Below are 21,259 nucleotides of genomic sequence, written 5' to 3'. Positions count from 1 at the left end.
GACACAGGTTTTTTTATTTTGGATAAAAACGATATACCGGTAATCATAATTAAAATTCTCCATCGTGTTACATAACTCTTGTGTTATTTTGTGGGGTCCAACTGACTCCACTTAAAAACTTGGGGAATTTTTCCTTGTGTTGACTAGATTAATTTGTTATGAATTATTCTTTGAGGAGAAACCAAATGTTTTATTTAGCAGGTAAAAGGAAGTTTGGACTGAAAGAGTCACCTTCCAACATTAAAAATGGGGAACAAAAAAGACAAGTCTTGTGTTTTAAGTCCACCTAAAATATCAGCTATTTTCCTTGAGGGGCTATAATCGGCGTAATATCAAATTGACTGACTTAGATCTGTTGGATAAAAGCTTGAAATCTTTTAAATTAAGAGTAACAGGTCCTGAAGCAAGAAGTGTTACAACCATACCCAGTCTTTCCTACATGTCATATTTGGTGTGCTGCAGCAAACTCCTACACACTTTGGTTTATATTTAGAAATGCTTTCAAACAGGAAGAACTATGTAATACCTTGGATGCAAACATAACATTTTTAAATGAAATAAATCTGCCTTACTCAGCCCCAATAAATCCCTTCAGGGTGAAAACTTTTGGTCAGACGACCAAAAGCTCTCCGCACATTAGCTAAAGGATGCGTGATATCTGAATTCACAAGGAGAATAATCACTGCAGACATTCATTCCTGCTGCTTTAAGTGTTCCCGGGGTATCAATGAAATGCCGCTTCATTTTTATTGAGACATGCTTACAAGTTTGAATTGTGCAGGGAGCCTTTCTGCTGCACTAACACCTACACACAGACGAGAGGAACTGTTTGATTTTGTGATGTGAAACAGATTGCAAGAGTGCGCTGCAGCTTTGTTGAAAGCAATTCTGCCACTTGAATCTCTTCCTGGACTTCACATATCAAATGAATTCAAGGACTTTTTTACTGTTCAATGTTTGCATTACCATAACAAATTATTACCACAAACTATTTCAGGGATTGCAAAGAGAGTTGCACATCACAATTGCATTTCACCTGCAATTTAAAGCCTTTACTCTGTTTTAGATTATTTATTTCACATTCTATGAACAGTCCAATATGTGTTATCCAGTTTTTTCCTGGTGTGATGAGATGTTCTGCACAGTTCTGTGATTTAATAAAGAAAATATACCTTTGTAAGCAAATATAAAACAAAATAAAAAATACAACTGGTAAAACGATAATTCTTTCATTAAAAAAGAATACAAACACTTCAGTTCTGCACCTAAAAAGAAGGCTTTGCCAATTTTACCCAGCAATAATTCAGCCAATGCTTTGGATCACACTGCTCCCAAATTGTTAGCAAGCACTTTTTCACTGCAGACTTCTCAAATTGAACTCCTTTTGTTCTTCCAAACAAAAGGAAAGTAAGGCAGGTTTATCGAATTGCTTTGGATTTGCAGCTGCCTTTGTTCAGTTCTCTGTACTTGTAATACATTAAATGATGTGTCCATATTGAAGGAATATCCCAGTGTACCGGTTATGTAATGCTATGCTGATCAGCTTGAAAAATATCAAGACAAGAACAACAGTCAGAGATAAAAACTGCGAGCAGAGTTTCCAGTTAGAGACCAAGAATAGCTTTGCTGTGTTTTGTGACCTCAACCTGCTGTGCATGTCAACACTAAAACGCACACGGATGCTGTGGTGTTTGTATAAGAAATCAGTTATAAGCACTTCAGGGAATGAATTTGTTGAAATAGATTTAAGCTTAAATAATCAGACTTTTTGAGTTTAAAAGTGGGGTTCCTTTAGGGTCCTGCATAGTTTATAGTCTTGAAGTTACAAATCTACAACATGTAGGTATAACGTGTTAAGTTTGTGTTAAGTGTGTTAAGTTTGATGTGGGTCATTAGGCAAGACCTTTTGCTCTACTGCTTAACTTATGTAACCACAAGGGGACCCAGGTCTGGTCCCCCTGCGCCGATCTCCAGCCTGGATAAAATACAGTGGGGCGGCCGTGGTGCAGTCGACCCATGATCCTAACATTGCAGGTTTGATTCCCGCCTTGCACGCCCATGAGTAAAAGTGTCCTTGGGCAAGACACTGAACCCCACCTTGCCTCTGGTGGGAGGTTGGCGCCAGTGTTCGGCAGCGGAGCCGCCATCAGTGTGTGAATGTGTGTGTGACTGGGTGAATGGGTCTGTGACTGTAAAGCGCTTTGGGCCTTGTAGGTAGAAAAGAGCTATATAAGTATCCACCATTTACCATTTTACAAGGGTTGTGTCAGGAAATCTCTGCCAAACCACCTGTGTGAATCAGTGAAAGCTGATTCGCTGTGGCGACCACTGAAGAGATATGCCGAATGGTGAACAACGTTTTAAAGGGCCTACACCATGCTATCCTTTTCAACAATTTTCATGTAATATATTACCTTTAGCACACAGAAGAACAGATTTTTTTTATTAAATATTAGTTATTTCCCTGAGTTCTTTTCCCACCCAGAGGTAAGATGACTTGATCTCTGGGGCACCGCCTTTCACTCCTTATCGGTGCCGTCCATTTCATGACATCAACCTAGAGTCGGCCTTGGCAGCATGTTTGCATTTTGCCCACGAAAACAAACAACATCCAAACTTTTGCAAAGATGGATGTGCAAATTGTGCATATAAAAGAAAAGCACTTTTGCTGATAACCACCAGCTCCGTGTAGAAAGTGGGTGTGTCTGTTAGCCTGGGGGTATTGCTGGCAGCAGTGACTCTTTCTGGAACGGGCTGTTCCTCATTTTTATACGTATGAATGTGAGAGCTTATTTTCATGGATTGGTTTTTAGAGGAATACTAGCCAGTTTAGCTTGTGCTGGTTTGCGGCGCCTTCCGTCCGTGAAACCCGGGTTCAACTCCGGGCTGCTCCCTGTTCCCTTCTCTACCTCTGTGCCGGTTCCAAGCCCGGTTTGAGAAGGTTGCGTCAGGAAGGACATCCGGCGTAAAACATTGCCAAATTTACCATGCGACTTGTTCGCTGTGGCGACCCCTGATGGGAGAAGCTGAAAGTGGAAGAAGGTTTTTAGAGGAATACTCAGAAATGCGTGAACAAATCAAAATACCATTTTGGGGTATCTTTTCATTAGGAATGAACATAAAAATACGCTTGAAAGCTCGAAAAAAGATTTTGCATGATAATAGACCTTTAAGTTTGATGTAATAGATCATAAATGTTAAAATCACTTTTCTTGTATTGGGTTTGAAATTTTCCGAGCTGTTACATCCCACCCCAAGGGAGGGAGAAAATAGGTAACAAAGAAATAATATTAAGCCGGTAAGGGTTAAAGGCTGTCATTGCAGCCGTTTATTTGAATGACAGCTGCAAAGGTAAAGGGGATAACAAACTTAAAAGCTCAGGCACCAAAGCAATAAATAACAAAACCAAAGTGGAACTTAAACTAGAGAGACGTCACCAAGAAGACACAAAGCATAATCCGAAAACTAAGATCACAACTAGAGGGAAAACCAGGCCTTTTCCAAAGGCTTCTAATGCCAAGTCCGACAACAGGGGCCAGCTGATTAAACAGATTCCTCCCAGGAATTCAGCTGCCCCTGGAACAGGGGGTCGGTGAGGCTTTTATGCTTCCCGCCCAGCCTGGTGATTGGAGGAGGGAAGGAGGCCGCAGTCATCTCCTGCAGGAGGTGAAGTCAGGTGGTGTGGTGGAGGCTTCTGGAAAGGACGCCCACACACACACCACACACACCCACACACACACACCAAAAGGCCAGGGCCGTAACACGAGCCACAAAAAAAGTTCTGTTCATTCAAATCCCTCAGTTTGAACAGTTAACTACCAGGAACTTTGAGGTCCCACTTTGTTGGTGTTTTCTGTGACCACAAAACACCAACAGAGCACTTTAACACTGACCTGGTTGAAGGTCAGCTGGTTGAAAGTTTACTCTCTTCCTGTGGAAGGGGACATTTTTGAGACTCATTGCACCTTTTGCCAGTATGACTGTGAAATAGGCCATGAAACAGGCAGTAAATTCTGTTATGAGTGGCCTTTAAAGAGCCCTAAAAAGTCTTCAGTTTACTGAAACAGGATGGGAACCTGACAAACTAAATATGAAGAATATTTGTCCTTTGTGGATTTGCAAATGAATTAATTTTCAAACTGTGGCGACCCCTGAAGGGATATGCTAAAAGGCAACTTATGATTTTAACTTTCTTCCTCATTGATATGTTAAAGGTGCTTCTTGTGGAACACAACGTTGTTTGGAACACATCCATCGATGGTTCATCGGATGGGATTTATAGGATCCTGTCTTTAGGTCACACAGATTGTGAAACAGACTGCTGCAGGAGTCTAAAAAGTCTGGCCGAATTATTCTTTGGAATGTTAGCCAGTACAGTCCACCTGATTGATCCGCCGCGGCTGCAGGCCTTGGATTGCTATGAAATAAGACCTGTTTGTACAGATTGTATCACTGTGCTTTTCCAAGCAAGCAACAACTTGAAATAAAGGGGAAACAAAAAGTTTTTGTCAAACTACAGCGGCTATTCTTATATTGGATTTCCTGGTGTTTCCAGGGACTTTGACTACATATTGTTTTATTTAGTTGAGTGTACTTTTCAGTATTCTTTTTCAACATCTATTAGAGTTGACATTGCAAAAATGTGCGACTGGAGACTGTGACAGAAACAAAAGTATTTAAATTAAACTCAAGGTGATTTTGGAGTACTTTGTTCAGAACACAAAACACTGTAATAAAAGTCCGGGTACATGAAAAGTACATGAAAAATGCATTTACCCAAGTAAACTTCAAAGCTGAATTTATGTATTGATTTAATTTCTGTGTAGCCTTTTTTGATGAAACAGATGCCATTACTGGGGATGTACATGTTTCTGTATTGGATTTGGTCCTTATCAGTTTGAAATTCATAAACAAACTATGACTCTAGAGGTGGTCCAATATTTCTCTTTAAAAAAAAAAGACTTGCTGTGTTGATTTCTTATGTTAAATTAAACTTTGGAAAATGCCAAGTGATGGACAATTTTAACACATATACAATAAAATATATAAAGAAATTATGGAATACTTAAAAGTTCCTTTGCAAAAGATCTTTAAATCTCCTCATCTGCAGTGCAAAACAATTTAAAATATTGGAGAAACAGGGGAAACATCAGGCAGGGCTGCAGACCTTTATTGGAATTGTCTTTCAACCTTCAACCAACAGTACATCTCTTCTCAGAATAATAATATCAAAGACATTGCTAAATTGGCTCAGAAATACGTCCAGAAACCTTAGTCATTAATAACAGCCCTTCAAACTCCTATCAACATTTGATCATAAAGCCAACAGCTCTGGTGGAATGCACACACATATCTGTGGCCAGCTTTCAAGTTTCAGAGGAAACAATAAATTCCGAAAGTTAAAAAAAATGCTCATATGAATGTACCGGTAAGCTCCCTTTTGGAATACATTTTCAGAAAACTAGTTGTGTTTCAGCTGTGTCTATCCTAAAACCAGTTAACCATTGTGCTATCCCAGGCACTCTTACATTGGGAGTTGGGTCATCTAGACCCACTAGACAGTGCTCTGAACCTTCTTTCTTCAATGATTTGTGATCTTCACTGGTGTCCATGGATTACATGAAATCTTTCCACCTTTATCCACCTTTGTCATGGTAGGGAGAACACGTCAATGTAAGGATGGGGTCATCTAAGATAGCACAAGGGTTACAGACAGCAAATTTGAAATTCACAAATTTATTGGATAAAACTGCAGCTTAAACATTTGTACTGTGTTAAAAGCCTTAATTCAGTTTCCATTAAAATTTAAAAAGTGTCACAGCTTCTCAGGTTTATTTTAGATGCATATCTGTCTGGTATGAGTTTAACTTATAAATCTGGCTGTGAATATGCCTGTTAAGCGACAAAATAATCAAGGACATACAGGTTAGGTGATTGTGTTATTTCATTTTATTTTATAAATAATGATAAATAAACATAATGCAATTATTTTGAAAGTGCTAGAACCTCAATGAAATGGGAAAATGATGTAGGACTTTTTAAATCTTTTTTTTCTTCTTCTGTGTTTTATGAACAGCTGCCGTTTTTATTAAACAAGATTTTATTCTGGTAAAAGACTTACAAAAGGGTGAATACAGGGGTCCCTTGCTTTACCTTTTGTAGTGTCATTGTTTTTTTAGTGTTTTTTTTTTTTTTTTTGCACTGTGGTCTGGGTCCTGATTGGCTGAGGACCTCCTCAGCCAATCTGTGAGTACCCTGTAGAATGCATTCAGTTTGCCACATTTACACAAATCTTTGTTTTCATTCTATGATACTGAGCTTGTTTTCTTTAACTTTGAGAGTTTAAACAAGAGAAAAAAGTGTGAAAATGTTCATGTTTGTCTGAGAAAAGTTTATAAAGTGGAGGGTTTTACAGCATTAAAGCATCTGTAATCCTACTTCGCAGATATCAGAGGTATTTTTTTAACATAACCCCTGCTATAAGTAAAGAAATACTGTATTCCATTTCGAGAACTACAAGGTCTCCAAGGCTACGTTCACACCGCAGGCTGAAACGACCCAATTCCGATTTTTTTGCCCCTGTGCGACCTGTATCTGATCTTTTCATGACAATCTGAATGACACAGATCCGATCTTTTCAAATGCGGCCGCCGTCTGCCCGGCCAGGCCACATGAATGCGACCCGTACGTCATCGAGACGCTACAAACTTCATCATTCTGCCTTGAAGTAGGCGGAAACCTTATTTTATTACCATTCCCCTCCTCCGTAACACACAACATGAATGCTCCCCCCCCGCATCCTCTACCTCGCTGCACGCGCTCTTCTCCTCTCTCTTACACACACGGGGGTGCGGCCGCAGCACATAAACATTCCCATTCCACAACAGTGGTTACAGACGATCCTGGCTCCATTGCCTTCTCAAAATGAGAAGATTGTAATTGTGCTGGCTCCTTCGTGAAAATGAATGTAATAATGCAAAAAGAGCTCCGCTGTTGACAACACTGTTGTTGACAGTGTTGCAATGGCTGTCATGATTAGCAAGCGTGGTCGACTCAGGTGCTGGAACCCGGAAGGAGGCTCGGCAGGCAGTGAGGTGAGAATAATGAGGTTTTTAATTAGAAAAGGTCAGGATGGACTTGAGCTCCAGTATCCTTCCAGATTGTCCAAGGAGTGGTTGGAGGGTATTGTTGGCAGCAACCGCGTGATCCGAGACTGGGGTTGGAGAACGTCCGAGCGAGACGGCGAGAGGTGACCCGTGATCAGGTATGCTCCTCCGGTAAGCGAGGTCCATAGGAGTACAACGAACTAGCGTCGGTTACAGGTCCGTGGTCTCCTTAAGAGTCTGCTGGCTGATGAGGATGAGGCGCAGCTGGAGGCATCAGGTGGAGCTGATGAGGAGGACCCGGCCGGGGGCACCGTGACAGTACCCCCCCTCCAACGACCGCCTCCAGGCGGAACAGGGCGGCGATCGGGGTTGGCCCGGAAGAAGTCGTCAACGAGGGAGGGATCCAAGATGAAGGAGCGCGGGACCCACGACCGCTCCTCCGGGCCATAACCCTCCCAGTCCACCAGGTACTGGTATCCACGACCCCGGCGCCGAACGTCCAAGACCCGGCTGGCGGTGTAGGCCGGGGCGCCATCGATGAGCCGGGCGGGTGGAGGGGAAGCGGACGGCGGGCAAAGGGAGCTTTGGTGGACAGGCTTGACTTGGGACACATGAAATGAAGGATGGATTTTGAGGGCAGCAGGTAACTTGAGGCGGACACAGTTGGGGTTGATTACACGGTCGATGGGAAAAGGCCCGATGTAGCGGGGAGCCAATTTACGAGAGGTTGCCTGGAGAGGAATGTTCCTAGAAGAGAGCCACACCTGTTGCCCTGGCTGGTAAGAGGGACTCACCACTCGGTGACGATTCGCGATCTGGCAGTTACTCTCTTTGGAACGCAGGAGAGCAGTCCGAGCCTGGTGCCAAACCTCCTGGCAGCGCTGGAGATGGAACTGCACGGAGGGCACCGCCAGATCGAGCTCCTGGGTAGGGAACAAGGGTGGTGAGTAACCCAACGATGCCTCGAAAGGTGACATACCCGTCGCTGCCGAAGGATGGTTGTTGTGAGCGTATTCCACCCATACGAGGTAATCCGACCAATCCCCTTGATTCTGGGCCACCAGGCAGCGTAGGGAAGCCTCAAGTTCTTGATTGGCCCTTTCGGCCTGGCCGTTAGATTGGGGATGATACCCCGACGAGAGGCTGACGGAGGCCCCGAGGGCGGAGCAAAAGGCCTTCCAGACCTGGGACGTGAACTGTGGACCCCGGTCAGACACGATGTCGGATGGTATGCCATGATGACGGAAAACAAAATTAATCAGGATCTGGGCTGTTTCGGTGGCTGTGGGCAGTTGAGAGAGGGGAATGAAATGAGCAGATTTAGAAAAACGATCAATGATGGTAAAAATGACCGTGTAACCATGAGAAGGAGGCAGTCCAGTGACAAAATCAACGGCGATGTGTGACCAGGGTCGGCTGGGCGTAGACAGAGGATGGAGATGACCAGCAGGAGGTGAGTTGGATGACTTGGCCCTGGCACAGGTGGTACAGGCAGAGACGTATTCGCGTACGTCGCTTTCCATGGAAGGCCAGAAGAAACGGCGTTTAAGGAGCATGAGGGTGCGGCGAACCCCACCGTGGCAAGCGATCTTAGACGAATGGCCCCAGGTGATGACATCAGACCTGAGCCTATCGGGTACAAACAGGGTACCAGGCGGGCAGTTAGTATTATCGGGTTTCTCACCTTGGGCCTGTTGCACTCTCGCTTCTATGTCCCACGTGAGGTTGCCCACAAATAGAGAGTCCGGAATAATGGGTGGTGTAGCAGATCCGTCGGTGGTGCTGTATTTTCGGGACAGGGCATCGGGTTTGCCGTTTTTGCTGCCTGGACGATAGGTGATGGTAAAATTAAACCTGTCGAAAAACAGACACCAACGGGCCTGTCTGGAGTTGAGTCTCTTGGCTGAACGGAGGTAGGCCAGGTTCTTGTGGTCAGTCCACACAATAAACGGTTGTTCTGCCCCCTCCAACCAATGTCTCCATTCCTCCAGTGCCAGCTTGATGGCCAGTAGCTCCCGGTTGCCGACGTCGTAATTACGCTCAGCAGGATTGAGTTTTCTTGAAAAAAAGGCACAGGGTTTGAGTTTGCCGGAAGGTGATTCACGCTGGGATAACACAGCCCCTACCCCAGAGTCCGAGGCGTCTACTTCAACAATAAATTGCTTGTGAGGATCAGGTTGAATGAGGATGGGGGCTGAAGTAAACAGTTCTTTAAGTTCATGGAAGGCAGAGTCAGCAGCGTTGTTCCAAACATAGGGAACCTTGATGGAGGTAAGCTGAGTGAGTGGGGCTGCGATGCTACTATAATTTCTTATGAATCTCCTATAAAAGTTGGCGAAACCCAGAAACTGTTGTAGTTTTTTGCGAGACTGGGGAACTTCCCACTCAGACACGGCTCGTAGTTTTGAAGGGTCTGGTTTGATTTGGCCAGCCTCGAGAATGTAACCTAAAAACGCTACAGAATCGACATGGAACTCGCATTTTTCGGATTTAACAAAAAGCTTGTTCTCCAATAAACGCTCGAGGACAAGCCGGACGTGATGACGATGTTCAACTGGGTTATTGGAGTAGATGAGGATATCATCCAGATAGATGAAGACGAAGCGGTTAAGAAAGTCCCGCAGGACGTCGTTTACGAGCCGTTGAAAGATGGCAGGGGCGTTGGTGAGACCAAAGGGCATGACTAAGTATTCATAGTGTCCGAGAGGGGTATTAAAGGCGGTTTTCCACTCGTCCCCCTCTCGAACCCTAACGAGATGGTATGCGTTACGCAGATCTAGTTTCGTGAAAATGTTGGCTACCTGGACGGAGTCGAAGACGGAAGAAATAAGGGGAAGAGAGTATTTATCCTTTACCGTTATTTGGTTTAGCTCTCGGTAGTCAATACAGGGTCTGAGGGTCTTATCCTTTTTCTCAACGAAGAAAAATCCCGCTCCAACAGGAGACGTGGAAGGGCGGATGTGACCGAGAGAGAGCGCCTCCTGAATGTAACTCTCCATGGAGAGTTTCTCAGGTCCAGACAGATTAAATAACCTACCCTTGGGAAGGGGGGCTCCACTGAGGAGTTCAATGGCGCAGTCATAAGGCCTATGAGGTGGTAAAGCACAGGCCTTAGACTTACTGAACACGGTCTTGAGGTCATGATAACAGGATGGAACCTTAGACAAGTCAACATCCTCCTGTTCTGGGAATTTGGCAGCGCCTGAGGTGGGAAGAGCAGAATGTAAACAATTAGCCATGCAGAAGGTACTCCAGTTAACTACCCGGGATTTAGACCAGTCTATTTGGGGATTATGTTGGCGCAACCAGGAAAACCCTAAGATAACCGGGGTTTGAGGAGAGTCGGTAATAAAGAACTGATGGTACTCGCGGTGATTACCGGACGAAATCAGCTGAATAGGTTCCGTACGTTGAGTGATTTTTGAGAGTAATTTACCCCCCAAACCGGCAGCCTTAACGGGAGTGATTAGAGCTTCAACCGGTAGTTGAAGTTGACGAACGAGATTAGAGTCTATGAGGCTGTGTTCAGCTCCAGAGTCAATTAAGGCATTACATTCATGGACATGATTCAGACATGAAAACTTGACAGGCATGAACAGGAAAGGCTCTGTGGTCTTTTCCGACAGGTCCCCTCGCGACCTGTCGCTTAGCGAGGGGTTCGGGAGTTTAAACGGATGGGACAATGTGAAACAGTGTGGCTGGCATCTCCGCAATAAAAACATAATCCCTCGTTGCGGCGTTTATGCCTTTCAGCAGGAGAGAGTTTCGAATGCCCTATCTGCATGGGTTCGTCAGTGAAGCTGCTAGAGGCGTCAGCGCCAGCGGTCGTAGGATGGTGAACCTGAAAGGAACGGTGAGGAACGTCAGAGGAAGGCCGGCGTGTGGTTAAACTCCGTTCTGCCTGGCGCTCACGGAGCCGTATGTCAGAGCGGAGCGCGGCGGTCACAAGTTCCTCAAAAGTATCCGCTTCGGGTTGGGTACATAAGTGATCTTTGATTTTGTCATTCAGGGATTGATAGAAAACACCCTTGAGGGCAATGTCCGGCCAGCCCGCTTCAACCGCCAAAATCCGGAAGTCTATAATGTGGTCGCTCACCGGACGGTTACGCTGCTTAAGGCTGAGTAACCGCCGGGTCGCTTCCTCCTGTTTGCGTGGTTGGTCAAAAACTAGTTGAAATTCACCTATGAAGCGGTCAAAGGGGAGATGTGAGAGTGGATGGGTGGCCAAAAAGGCCTGGGCCCACTGAAGAGCTTTGCTGCGGAGGGAATTGACAACTAAGGAAATCTTGCTCTGATCTGAATGATAATACCGGGGTGCTTGTTGAAAGAGCAGTCGGCACTGTAATAGGAAACCACCGCATGCTTCTACGTCACCGTGAAAAGGTTCCGGCTGCGACCGGATGTTTTCCTCCGGGGAGACGGAAGTGACGGTGGTGATGTCATCCGAAGCGGAAGGTGTAGCAGCGGCGATGGGGCTAGAAGCTTGGGCCGAAAATCCGGCTAGGGTGTGCGTGATGCTGTCCAGGCGGCGGAATAACTCCTGTTGAGCAACGGACATTTGTGAGAGGGCATCAGACTGACGACTGAGCAACATACCTTGTTGAGCGATGGCAAGGCGGAGTCCCTCCGGGTCAGCTGAGTCGGAGGAAAGGCTAGTTCGTTCTGTCATGATTAGCAAGCGTGGTCGACTCAGGTGCTGGAACCCGGAAGGAGGCTCGGCAGGCAGTGAGGTGAGAATAATGAGGTTTTTAATTAGAAAAGGTCAGGATGGACTTGAGCTCCAGTATCCTTCCAGATTGTCCAAGGAGTGGTTGGAGGGTATTGTTGGCAGCAACCGCGTGATCCGAGACTGGGGTTGGAGAACGTCCGAGCGAGACGGCGAGAGGTGACCCGTGATCAGGTATGCTCCTCCGGTAAGCGAGGTCCATAGGAGTACAACGAACTAGCGTCGGTTACAGGTCCGTGGTCTCCTTAAGAGTCTGCTGGCTGATGAGGATGAGGCGCAGCTGGAGGCATCAGGTGGAGCTGATGAGGAGGACCCGGCCGGGGGCACCGTGACAATGGCCTTGCAAAAAAATCGGATTTTTTCAAAGAAATCGGAATTGAGCATTAAGCCCTGCAGTGTGAACGTAGCCCAAGTCACTCTACAACCTGAAATACGGTAATGTTGTAACTTAGAAATGACAGGTGATTCTGTTTACAAGCTGGAGAGTTTCAGTAATATTACTATTTAGTGAGCATTAAAAAGGCTTCTTGTGCAACCTTATTTAGAGAACAAAATAGGCAAAACTTGTTTGTTGGCTTGCATCTTGTTGTTTATCTTTCTGGAAGAGACAGACCTAAAGTTACTGCAGCTACAGTAATAGATATAGGTAAATAAGTATATGGGCTGCACAATGGTGCAGTGGTTAGCGCTCTTGCCGCACAGTGAGAGGGCCCTGGTTTAAATCCCAGCTGGGACCCTCCTTTGTGGAGTTTGCATGTTCTCCTAGTGCAGGGGTCGGCAACCTTTTTTACTCAAAGAGCCATTTGGGACCGCCCCTAATAAAAAACAAAGCACCCGGAGCCACAACCCGTTTTGACATCATTATATATATTATGCATGTATATATTATTCAAAGGTGCTCATTACACCTTTCGGTCGATCTTTAATGACATGAGTGTAGATCGCGGGCCAGAAAAGATTTAAAAAAAAAAGTACTTCTTTAAAATCCACCAGCCAATGAAAATCCTCACTGAGAAGCACAGGACTAGATTGACATGTAGATTGGCCAATCAGACATGGTCTGAAGCATACGTCGCTGCAAATGCACATTTTGTTCTTTAAAGGATGATACAGCGGCCGTGTGTGGGAGGAGCTACTGGTTCTGGTCTGATCGCTGCATGGAGCGATGTGTTTGTCATTGCATGGTAGACACTGAGAATGTGGAGAGATCAGGTTAATTATTTTGAAGAGTTCTACTTGGTAATCATGTTTTCATGTTTGGGTTTATAAAATCATCCTAGGGAAAGTCTCTGCTTCAACTCCTGCAGGGAAAGCTGCGTCTCAATCTGACGCCCGTGTTTCCATCTCCCTGACAGAGTTTGAAGCTAAAACCCCTCCTCCGCCTCTTTACCTGCTTTTCCTCTCTACCTGTTCACCTGTTCACATCCTCTGCAGCTGAGAGTTGGTTTCCCCGCGCTCCTCAGTGTGTCCTACACAGAGAGCGCAAAATACGATAGTCGGGGCGCTCCAGCGCCGCACAAGGATGAAAGAGCCGGACGCAGGTTATGCGTAGATTATAGAGCGGGTCAAGCAAATGAATGGAAGAAGGCGGCCCGCTGAAGAAATATTCAATATTGTACACATTTTATTATTAGTCTGAACTTTCTTTTATTTAGAAAAATCTTTTATCTAATCAGTCCAGTACGAAAAAAACATCAACAAAAGCTGTGTTGGGCGGTTTTTGGCTGGGTCTGGCGGTTTTCAGATGACTTTTGGGCTGGAAAACTGTGACTCTATCTGGCAACACTGGCGCAAACTCTCTGTCATCAGCGAGTTGGTCTCTGCCCCACGGTACGTCAAGTTCCCGGCAGAAGATCGGAGTGTTTATTGAAGCCGCCCCGCGTGTGTCCTCCTGCTATCAGATCTGCAGTTCTCGCCCGATAAATACGAGCTCATTACGAAGCTGTTTTTTTACGTGGCATGCGCTTCGTGCGGAGCCAGCAGCGCCTTTGAAATGCCATAAAAATGAACAAACTAAAATAAAATTTAATTATTATAAAATACTCATTATTTTCCAAAGTCACAGGGAGCCACAACAGAAGGATGAAAGAGCCACATGTGGCTCTGGAGCCATGGGTTGCCGACCCCTGTCCTAGTGCATGGGTGGGTTTTCTCCGGGCACTCCTGCTCCCTTCTACAGTCCAAAGACATGCTTCATGGGTTAATTAGTTACTCTAAAGCATGTGTCAGAATCCAGGAATTGAGGGCTGGTGTACATGCTTTCAAACCAACTTACCACTGAAGCTCTGTATTGGCTAAACACACCTGATCCAGGTTATCAGCAGCAGATAAGGCAGGATTTCTGGAAAACCAGCAGGAGGCCGGACCTCGAGGCCTGGAGTTTGACATCCATGCTCCGAAGTGTCCCTAGGTGTGTAAGTGTTAGATTGTGTGGGAGTGATTGTGTGCCCTGTGACAGACTGACGATCTGTTTTGGTCCAACAGTAGCCAGGACAGGCTCTGACAATTCTGTGATCCCGAAAAAGATCTAGCTGGTTAGGAAAATGGATGAATGAAAAGAAGGTCATTTTGACTGGTTTTTGTCATGAATTAATATTCTTTCATTAGGTAACATTTTGTTTGTTTATGTCCTCTTGTCTTGCAGAGTTTGCAGCTCTCCCTACAAGAACAGTCATCAGCAGCCCTTTTCCCACCACAGGCCTGGCACCACCCACGCATTCACTGTTTCTTCCTGTTCATTCTTCACTCACCCTGTCATGAAAGGTCTGTCAGGTAGCAAGAGTCACCATCATGTGGTCTCCTATGAGCCATCATATGATCCACTGGGTCACCATGTGGACCGCAAGCAATTGTTGATCAGTCAAATGGACATTCCAGTGCCCGTTCCCATGCCAGCCGAGCACCCCTACTACAATGCTCAGCGTACCTCGTACCCCTCTGACAGCAACAGCATTGTCCCATATGGAACCTTCCCAAGGAGGTGCCACTCCACCTCCTCATCCCACCATCCTGAGGTAAAGGATGAGTGTATGGCCATAGTACCCTATGTAGTGGGAGGAGGAAGAGGGGGAGGAGGTGGAGGAGGCTACGGGGGTAAAATGCAGACTCAGGTACCAGTAAACATTGTGGACCAGTATGAACATCAGCCCCCATTTTCCAGAGATGGCTACCACACACTGCAGTACAAACGAGGAGTGCTGGCCCACACTGGGGGGATGGGAACCAATGACAACAACAATGACAGCCCTGGGCGAATTCGCCATCTGGTCCACTCTGTCCAGAAACTCTTCACAAAGTCACATTCACTGGAGGGGCCACACCACACACAGTCATCTAAAGGGGCTCATAATGGGAGCGTTAATGGTGGTGGTGGTGGTGGAGGAGGTGGTGGTGGTGGCTCAAGGGCGAGCCCAGAAGGTGGAAATCCATCTGCGGGAGTGCGCCACCGGAAGCGCAGCAAGAGCCGTGAGCGCTGTCGATCAGCAGAGCCCAAGCATCGAAGCTACCACCACCACCACCCCCAGCTCCACGGCTCAGCATCTGCTCCGGGCTCTGGATACTGGAGCTCAGATGATAATCTGGAACGGGAGCTGTGTCTCTATCACCCTCATCACCACCAACCTCCACCCTCTCCTTCCCCGTCAATTTCCCCCTCACCTATTGCCATGACAATGGGTCGATGCGTTGACAACAACCCTGACAAGTTCCCTCAGACTGCCCTCACAAGTCTCCCCATCTCGCATTCCCAGCAGTACTTCATGATGGACCCCTATGGCACACTCAACGAGCACTCTCACAGCCATGCACGCCATGGCCACACACACCACCACTCTGCTCTGAAAGCCTCCCGGAGCAACAACGATTTGAAATATGCAGCATCGTCAGCATGTCTACCGGTTAGTGGTAGCAGCAATAACAGCGGTGTCGGTGGAGGAATCAGCCCTTTGCTGCCTGTGGGTCTTTTGGACGGGCCCCTTGTGAAGAAAGGGGCGTGGTCATCAAGCCTAACGGTGAGCAGGGCCCGAGAGGTCTACACCAACAGCAGCCACAACCAGCCACGAGCCAGCGCAGGATCCGGTAACCTAAACCTAGATAGAGCTCTAGTCAAATCAAAGGGCAGTCAGCAACAGGACCCCTCTTGCCATTTCTTACAGGTAAATAATTCCTCCCTGACTCCCATCCAGAACCAGTCAGTTCACTCTCTTCCCCCTCTGTTGACTCCCTTTTCTCCACCACTTACTTTTCTCATCAATGTTTCCTCCAAGTCAGTGGTGTCCAGTCTGGTGGGATTTTTTAAACACCGCTTTGGCGTGATGATTCTATTATAGTTCTAAATTAGAGTAGCAAAATCTATTCCAAAGGGTACCAAAACCCCAAATAGATGCCAATTTTCCTGAAAAAAGTGACAGTAATCTAAACCTCAGTGTATAAGACACATACAACATTTCAAAGCCTGAAATGCCTGATGATGCATTTAATGTATCTAACATCACAATATAAAAAACCTGATAACCTGAGCTGTCCATTTCCAGTCCCTAAGGGCCTGCATTCCCTCTCCCTTAGTGCTCTTTCTTAAAATACACTTGATCCAGACAATCACCATGGGGTGACTATATCTGACCGAGTAGGAAACCAATTCTCAAGGATTGTGATTGGACAGTCATTACAGAAAGTAGAATATGGCTAGGTTTTTTATGTAATAGAAAACAGTAACTTTATTTTTAGCCATTAAGAGTGACTTGTCACATTTTCCTATATACATGAATTCAAAATTGTTCTTTTGTTCATTTTCTCTAAGGGATTAGTGACACTTCACCCATCAACAGATCAGCAAGAAAACACTTTTGTATTTGGCTAGTGTTTCTTAGACATCTGCTCCTGAAAGTAAAAACACTATAACATGTGCCAAACCCTTAGAAATTGTGAAATCATTTAGGTGGAGGCTATGAGTCTTTATAGTATTAATAAAATTAACAATATTTACCATGAATAAATGTGTGATTGACATTGCATTTATTCATTGTGATAAGTAATTTCAGGAAATGTCAAAGAATCTTACTGAAACAAGTTGTAACTCTGTTGTCTAAGGAAGATGCAATTAGTGGATCTTTGAAATTTCTTAAAAATATTGACTGGACATCACTGACTGAGGCTGGGGGTTCACTACAATGTTAAATTATGGGTTTTTGGTATTGTTTATTCCATATTAATCAAAATGGTTAAAAAGAATTAGCAATGACAAGAACAGTGTCACAACAATAGTATAGCTACTATACAATCATCGGCAACAAACTACTAATTGACATATTTAAAACTTTTGCATAATTAAGTCATAAATTCCAGACTAAAAGAGCAACAGAAACAATTCAGTGAGGCTGCAGTTATTTTACTCTTTTACTTAAACATTTTTAATTAAAAAACACATTTCAGTTCAGTATCATTTTATACAAATCCATTTATTTCTAAATGGCAGGCAGATTTAATTGTTATAATTAAACTGCATTTTTAAGTGCGCCTAGAAGAAATCTGTAAAACAAACTTCAGCTATAGGAAATCTACCTTAAAATCTGTAATACTGTTTGATGGAAAATATTTGCAGTCTAGAAAATACTTAAGCAAGACATAATAGCTCTGCAAATGTTACTGTCAAGCGATGTTGTAGTGCATCCACAGCCGTGGAGAGTGCATTGCTCCCCAGCCCCAGTCTGTTATTCCGACGCCTTTCCTCCACTCACCTTTCCCAGGCTATCCATCCACCAAGCATCATGCCACTACAACTCACTTCCTCTACTTCCTCTTGGTTTGGAAAGTCCCCTCTTCTTTCTCCTCTTCCTCCCATTCTCTTCTTTTGAGTTGAAGAGAGAAGTAAGTGCAGAGCCAGTAGCAGCCTTACTCTCTAAGTGCTAGGTGATGACATAAACTCACAAAGAACATGTTTCCTGTTTGCAGACTTCATTTATAATTTAGTAGGGCCTTTTTTTCCCTGATTCCCTAACAGCTACATTGTCTCTGTCCTGCTAGCTTGTTGTGCTCATGTGCTTTTTGTTTAAGTGTTGTGCTGAGCGCAGTGTTGGGGAGCCATTTGATATAAACACAACGACATGTTTGCTGTGAGCTAGTGCTTGTCAATGAAAGAGAACAAACATTTAATTGTGAATGTGTTCAAACAGTGATCACCTCATCTTAAGAAATGTAATAGAGACATGACAGAATTAGGGATTTTTATTTGCCTAAAATTTCCAAATAAAATATCCATGGATCTAAATTCTCCAGAACCAGTCATAGACAACTTTCTGCTCTTAAGGTAGGGATAAGCCCCATCTGTAAACAGGCTCTGTGCACCCCTACTGTACATCCTTTATCCCACTATGAACTGTTGCAGTATCTCGTAATATCTCTTCCTCCTCTGTGCGGCTTTTGAGCTGCCTCAAAATGCAGTTATAAATTACTTTGAGATTGAAAATTGCCTGTCCTTCTGTGCATTTGTAGTGACCCTGGAGTGGAACTTCCTTCATATGTTTTCTGAAAAGACAGCCCATCTGTTATTACTTTAAAGTCCCACTCCTAAAGTATTCCCAGCGGTCTTTCAATTAAAATTATGTCATTTTTAGGCAAAATAAAAAAACCTGGTTGTTTTTATTTTTAATTGGCCTCTGAGTTGTGGGTGGAACTGTTGGTGCAGAGTAAGCCTGCCCCTACTTCCTAACATCTATCTGCTTACACTCTCTCCTGCTAGCTTACAGCCGCTCAGAACCCCAACCTAACATTACAACAAAAATGGCGAGCGACATCAGAGTTATCCGTACAGTTTGAGCCAGATCCCAGCTCAGAAGCGGAAAATGAAGACACACATGGATCTACAAGTGGATGCATCAGAGTGGAGCAGGGAGCTTCTGGCCCACTGATTGTTGATCCTATGCCACTGCTACGAGCTTTTTTTACCTGCATTTTTTCGACTGCTCCTGTTTGACTACCATTTGAAAAAAGAAATACTAACAAATGCAATTTTAAGCTCTATATATATTTCCTCCATTATTTAAAAAAAGTGCAAGCTAAATCATTTCATTGACAATGTGTAGACGAATACACATAAAGTGAAAGCTGAATTTAAAATTATAAAATCTAATGAAATCTCCTGAAGTTGTGTGGACTGGTTTGTCCTGGAGCTTTTCCTAGAACATCTCCTCCCACTGAGGAGCTAAACCAAACACTGAACACTGTTTGGATCCATAAACATTAAGACAATGATACAGTCTAATTTCTAATGCTCAAGTGTGCAGCAGTAAGTAAAGTTGCCTCCCCAACAACTGCTTATAACACTTGTTCTTTGTACTTTGCATTGTGAAACAACTGAACAAAAACCTGTTGATATGTGTGCTACATTTATATTGTACATGTGTGTTTAGGTGGGTGGGGAGTGTTGAAGGAGAGCAATAACATGCAAAACCAGATCATGCAATGAAATGAGCTGAGGACTCAGTGGAGAATGTGGATAGACAAAGTGTGTCAGCGGGTGTGTGTGTGTTAATGTGTTGGGTTGAATTTGTGGGACTTTATATTATTGATCGGATTTGATAGATTCCCTTCAATTTATTGTTGTATCATGTGAGACACACTCAAATATAAATACTAGCTGTATGAATAATATGGAATAATTTACATACACACAATACAATTTATGTTAAAAGGGCTTAGAAAAAAAGGTTATCATATTGTATCATTATCATTGCTGATATTGTTTAGAATAATTTACATATAGTTCCATCTAAAAAAGACATAATAACATCCGTGGACAGTTTTTATACACACATTTTTGCCTCTCAATGCAAAATAATGATAATCCAACTTAGTGAATATTTGAATCCCTCCTTCACACATAAGTATTTCTCTGTACATTGACCTACATTTGTAAATATGTGAGCTCTTTTTTAGCCCTTACCCTAAGGGATTGTACAGTTTGTTAACACACACTGACACACACAAATGTTTCCAGGTGGATTTAAGTCCTTTTTCTTCAAGATTTTCACATCTTTTCAGTTTTTTAGCCTCTTTTTCTCTGTAAATTATTCCTGAACTTCACCATATATATTATGTCACTGGCCTTGTCTAAAAGTTGCAATGTGTTTCTGCTAAGTCATAAATAAAAAATTAACTAAAAAATAACTTTTTTCCTGAAAATGTGATATTGACTGATCATCTTCTCATAGTTACTGTCTTTCAAAGCTTATTTTTGGATAAGAATCAGGTTATATATATATATATATATATATATATATATATATATATATATATATATATATATATACATATCATTTTAATAATAATAATAATATAAATACCATAGTAATAATTCATGTCTAATTTTACAGCATTTTAATACAAGCTTTAATACATGCTTTTCTATGACACTTATTTACACAAACATTTATTTACATTAAGTTACAAAATAATGATAATTCTTGAATGAAAATAAAAATCCCTCCTTCACACGTTACATAATTGTCTTTTCTGCCAAACCTGGGTAAAAAAATGACAGCAACATTTTTTTTTACACTCATTGTCAATAACAAAGTAATGATTTGTTGACTTATACTTTAATATAAAAGTATATTATTTTGTAAAACTGTTTTATTTGGCTTTACCTGTTTCTATGTTTGTTTGTTTTTTTTTCAGAAGTTGTAGTATGAGGTTAATTCAGGACCTGCTTAAAATTTATTAAAAAAACACATGGTAAATTTGAAAAACAGACATTGTACATAAAAAAAAAAAACAAACAAACTTGAAAACAGTTTTAAACTTGGAAGCCAATGAGCTCAAAGTTCCGCCCCCAGATAAAATTAGGCTAAGCTGTGAAAACTTGAAAAGGCTGAACTGTAAACTGAGAACTGAAAGCAAAGATGGAAAGAAACGAAAAAACTAAGGTTGAGAATACAAAACAGAAGCTGTTACAAATAAACAGGATTTTTCATTTAGTTATTAATTCAAGCTTCAAATATAACTTTTTTTCTTCAAATGTTCAATATTTCTTTCAAGTTTAAAATACAGTTCCCTTAATTTTTCAACAGCGCGTTTCAATATTCCTGGATTTATGTATTTTTTTCCAGTCACGTGACCCCTCTGGCTCATCACAAAAAATCAGACAACAATACGCTCATATGAGACTTTTCCATCCGAAGGCGGTACTGTGGGGAGGAAGGGAGCGGAGATGAAGAGCACACCGGCCTGTTGGCTTCCTTGCTGGCTGCTAGAGAATATTTCACAGCTGGTTCCACCGGTTCCTGAATTGCTACGATAGTTGAATGCGTCTGTCTGGTGGGTTAATATGTATGAGTTGTGCAGGTTTTTGGGTTTTCTTATGGAGGGTCGTAGACAGGAGGCTGCATCTTGAGGGGAGTTTTCGCCAGCCACATGCCTGTAGGAAAAATGC

At 43.5% G+C, this 21,259-nt stretch overlaps 1 protein-coding gene across 3 annotated transcripts in view; it reads left to right on the top strand.

Annotated features, from left to right (window-relative positions):
* The window catches only part of LOC101160590 (disks large-associated protein 1-like), a 91,504-nt gene that overhangs the window by 17,124 nt on the left and 53,121 nt on the right, over positions 1 to 21,259 (top strand). For 2 of the 3 annotated variants that reach the window (XM_011486379.2, XM_020710847.2), the window contains exon 2: positions 14,477 to 15,986. In XM_011486379.2, the coding sequence (XP_011484681.2) occupies positions 14,589 to 15,986 (1,398 nt within the window). In that variant the 5' untranslated portion in view covers positions 14,477 to 14,588. The remainder of the gene's footprint in view (positions 1 to 14,476; positions 15,987 to 21,259) is intronic. The other variant, XM_011486380.2, reaches the window with a different exon arrangement.

This window comes from Oryzias latipes, chromosome 17, assembly GCF_002234675.1.
Source record: "Oryzias latipes chromosome 17, ASM223467v1".
Taxonomy (NCBI): Eukaryota; Metazoa; Chordata; class Actinopteri; order Beloniformes; family Adrianichthyidae; genus Oryzias; species Oryzias latipes.
This window is presented reverse-complemented; position numbering and strand designations above follow the sequence as displayed.